This window comes from Neomonachus schauinslandi, chromosome 12, assembly GCF_002201575.2.
Source record: "Neomonachus schauinslandi chromosome 12, ASM220157v2, whole genome shotgun sequence".
In the NCBI taxonomy this organism is placed as follows: domain Eukaryota; kingdom Metazoa; phylum Chordata; class Mammalia; order Carnivora; family Phocidae; genus Neomonachus; species Neomonachus schauinslandi.
The window spans coordinates 26,935,206-26,938,328 of NC_058414.1; the positions used below are offsets into that span (position 1 = coordinate 26,935,206).

A 3,123-nucleotide genomic window follows, 5' to 3' on the forward strand; every position below is an offset into this window, starting at 1 on the left:
TTCTGGTTACCCAAGCCAAGTGATCAGTACAGAACTTGAGACTTTGGCCAGGAATACCATACCACCATACCATGAACATTTATCTCCATCCAAACAACTGCCAAGTTGCTACAACGAGAAAAACCTCCTGGGATTGAAGATGGCACACAGGGGTATGCATCCCGAGAGAATCACAGTGCTCCGTTCAAACCATGTCTGCACATCACAATTCCTCTGAAACTTGTAGGTATATGAACCAAAAGCTCCCCCTTAATATTTTAGTAAGCTTGGCTTGTGTTTTATACTTCTTTCAGTTGGAAGCATCCACATTGATACAAATAAAGGGGAGGAGGAGGAAAATGGGGGAGTGGTAGGCAGAGGAGCTGGAAGTTAAACTTGGTGTATTGTTTGCATTTGTTTATTTAGAAATTCTCTTGCATTTTTCTAATTAATTATCCTGAAAAAGAACAGGAACACAAAATTCTGTTTATATGTCAGATTTCTAAATCAATCTATCAGTCTGTCTGTCTGTGTCTGTCTGTCTGTCTATCTGTCTATCTATCTATCTCCAGTCTCCCTTCCTGGTTTTCTCTCATTGCTGGTATTCCTATACCTTCAGTTCTTTAGCTTATGGAACTTTTTCTTTTAAATCTTATTTATTTCACTTCTATGTCTGTATTTTAATGAAGATACTACTATAATCTTTCTTAATTTAGGTCCTGTCACATTATGTTGTCTTCCTATTAAGTATGATCACTTTCTAGTCTCAAAACATTATTTAAAAGTATGCAGTTAATAAACCCGTTCTATAATTATTAACCTATTCAGGGTTACCATGGATGGTATGAGAAAAAAACCACAAAATATAACTTTAGTCTCTATTTCCATCTTCTGCCCATCAGTGAGAATCTACAACATGAATCGTAAAATGGCCAAGTGCCGGCGGTGACGCGATTCTGTCCACATTGGGGGGGGGGGGGGCCGGGCCGCAGCTGGAGTCGCCGCGCTACCGCGTGACATGGCAGAGCAGGAGCCTAAAACGCCAGACCCGCAGCTGCCGCGCCAGTCGTCGAGCAGCGATCCCGTTAGTTCTTGTTCCAGAGCTTCGTCCGTCTCGCCGGCTAGCGAGCCGTCTCTGCCGCCCTCTTTCTCCCTCAGCTCCTCTTCCTTCGCTCCGTTTGCTGGGAGCGTGAAAGGAGAAGGCCCGGGGACGCCCCCAAACCCCTTCTGCTCCTGCCCATCGCAAGTGCGACTACTGCCATGGGCCTCAGCATCTCCTCCCTTTTCTCCTGCCTCTTACGCAAGAAGCAGATGCGCAGGGGCGCCTGGGTGGCTCAGTCCTTAAGCGTCTGCCTTCAGCTCAGCTCAGGTCATGATCCCAGGGTCCCGGGATCGAGCCCCACATCGGGCTCCCTGCTCCGCGGGAAGCCTGCTTCTCCCTCTCCTATTCCCCCTGCTTGTATTCCCTCTCTCGCTGTGTCTCTCTCTGTCAAATAAATAAATAAAATCTTAAAAAAAAAAAAAAAAAGCGGATGTGCATTTTGATGGTTGGATTGGATGCTGCTGGCAAGACGACCATTCTGTATAAACTGAAGTTAGGGGAGATAGTCACCACCATTCATACCATTGGTTTTAATGTGGAAACAGTAGAATATAAGAACATTTGTTTCACAGTATGGGATGCTGGTGGTCAAGATAAAATTAGGCCTCTCTGGAGGCATTCCTTCCAAAACACCCAGGGTCTTATTTTTGTGATAGATAGTAATGATCGTGAAAGAATTCGGGAAGGAGCTGAAGAGCTGCAGAAAATGCTTCAGGAAGATGAGTTGCGAGATGCAGTGTTGCTGCTTTTTGCAAACAAACAGGATTTGCCAAATGCTATGGCCATCAGTGAAATGTCAGATAAATTAGGTCTTCAGTCTCTTCGTAACAGAACATGGTATGTTCAAGCCCCTTGTGCTACACAAGGAACTGGTCTGTCTGAGGGACTTGACTGGCTGTCAAACGAGCTTTCAAAACATTAAATGAAACTGGATATCTAACCAAGGACACATTTGATAGAATTGGTCTAGGCTTGTCACAACAAAATTAGTTTGCATCTTGGTTATTAAACAGTATCTGGGACTGGTTCGGGCAGAATATTACAGCGTTCAAACTTATTTTGTTGCCAATTTTTGTTGACCAAGTATAATATTGCTATTTAGCAATATGCTTGATTTTAAAGAAATTCTCCTTAACTTGGGGAAAAAAGTATCCTCTTTTAATTTTAATTCCAAGCCTAAATGCCTGGACATAGCTATTGTGACACCTTTAAATAAATTCGTTTTGAATGTTTTTTGAGCCCACGAGAAATGATGTTTTAAAGTTATCCCCTTGCTACTTTACTGATACCTTTATCATTCCTGGGACAGTCTGCTGATTTAAAAAATGTAGCATTCCATTTGTATTCATTTTTCTCCCTTGCCAAAAAGATCTTCTAATACTGCTTGTACCAGCCAGGGAAATGCTCCAAAACACTATTCAGATCTCTTGCACTGAGGAACTTATTCCCCCCCCCCTTATTGAATCCTGGCTTTCATCAGCCAAGCTTACCTTAGTGTGGTTTGGATTTGATAGCTAATTAGATTCTGTGCTGGTTGCAAAGAGTTCATATTGAGATGATTTTTAATACCCAGCAGATTGTCTTCCTTTATATTGTATCTTTTTTATGTTACATGTTGCTTTTTGGTATCAGCCTGACTCTTTGCCCAGTATATGATAGTTCTGCTGCTGTTTTGTTTATCAGTGAACATATCTTCATTAAGAGTTTTTGGAAAACTCATCAAAATCAGTAAGTTTTCTTCTTAACCCATTTGGAATTATTCCTAATAAAATGATTTAAAAAAAATGGCCATGTAATAATACATCTCAAATACTGCTGAGCAGATAGAATATTGAATATTTGAACCAAGTGCCCAGGATAATTTTCAAAGTTCTCTAGCTGTGTGATAGCGTGCCAAAAGAGAGATGAGTTCTTTGATAAGCCAGAGCCACTGAGAAAAGAGCCCTATAATTTGAAACTAGAAACCACTGCCATCGGTTATTGAGAGTTACGAAAGAAAAGTTGCTTTCTAACCAGCTCAGCCCTCAGACCCTTATAAATAA

General features: G+C 41.6%; 1 protein-coding gene across 1 annotated transcript; it reads left to right on the plus strand.

Moving 5' to 3' along the window:
• The first annotated feature begins 1,239 nt into the window (after positions 1-1,239).
• On the plus strand, positions 1,240-2,032 carry LOC110580069 (ADP-ribosylation factor 4-like). The gene is made up of 2 exons (XM_021689732.2): positions 1,240-1,308; positions 1,509-2,032. The coding sequence occupies exons 1-2, from the start codon at positions 1,240-1,242 to the stop codon at positions 2,001-2,003; spliced, it is 564 nt and encodes a 187-aa protein (XP_021545407.2). The 3' UTR covers positions 2,004-2,032.
• Positions 2,033-3,123: the final 1,091 nt, after the last annotated feature.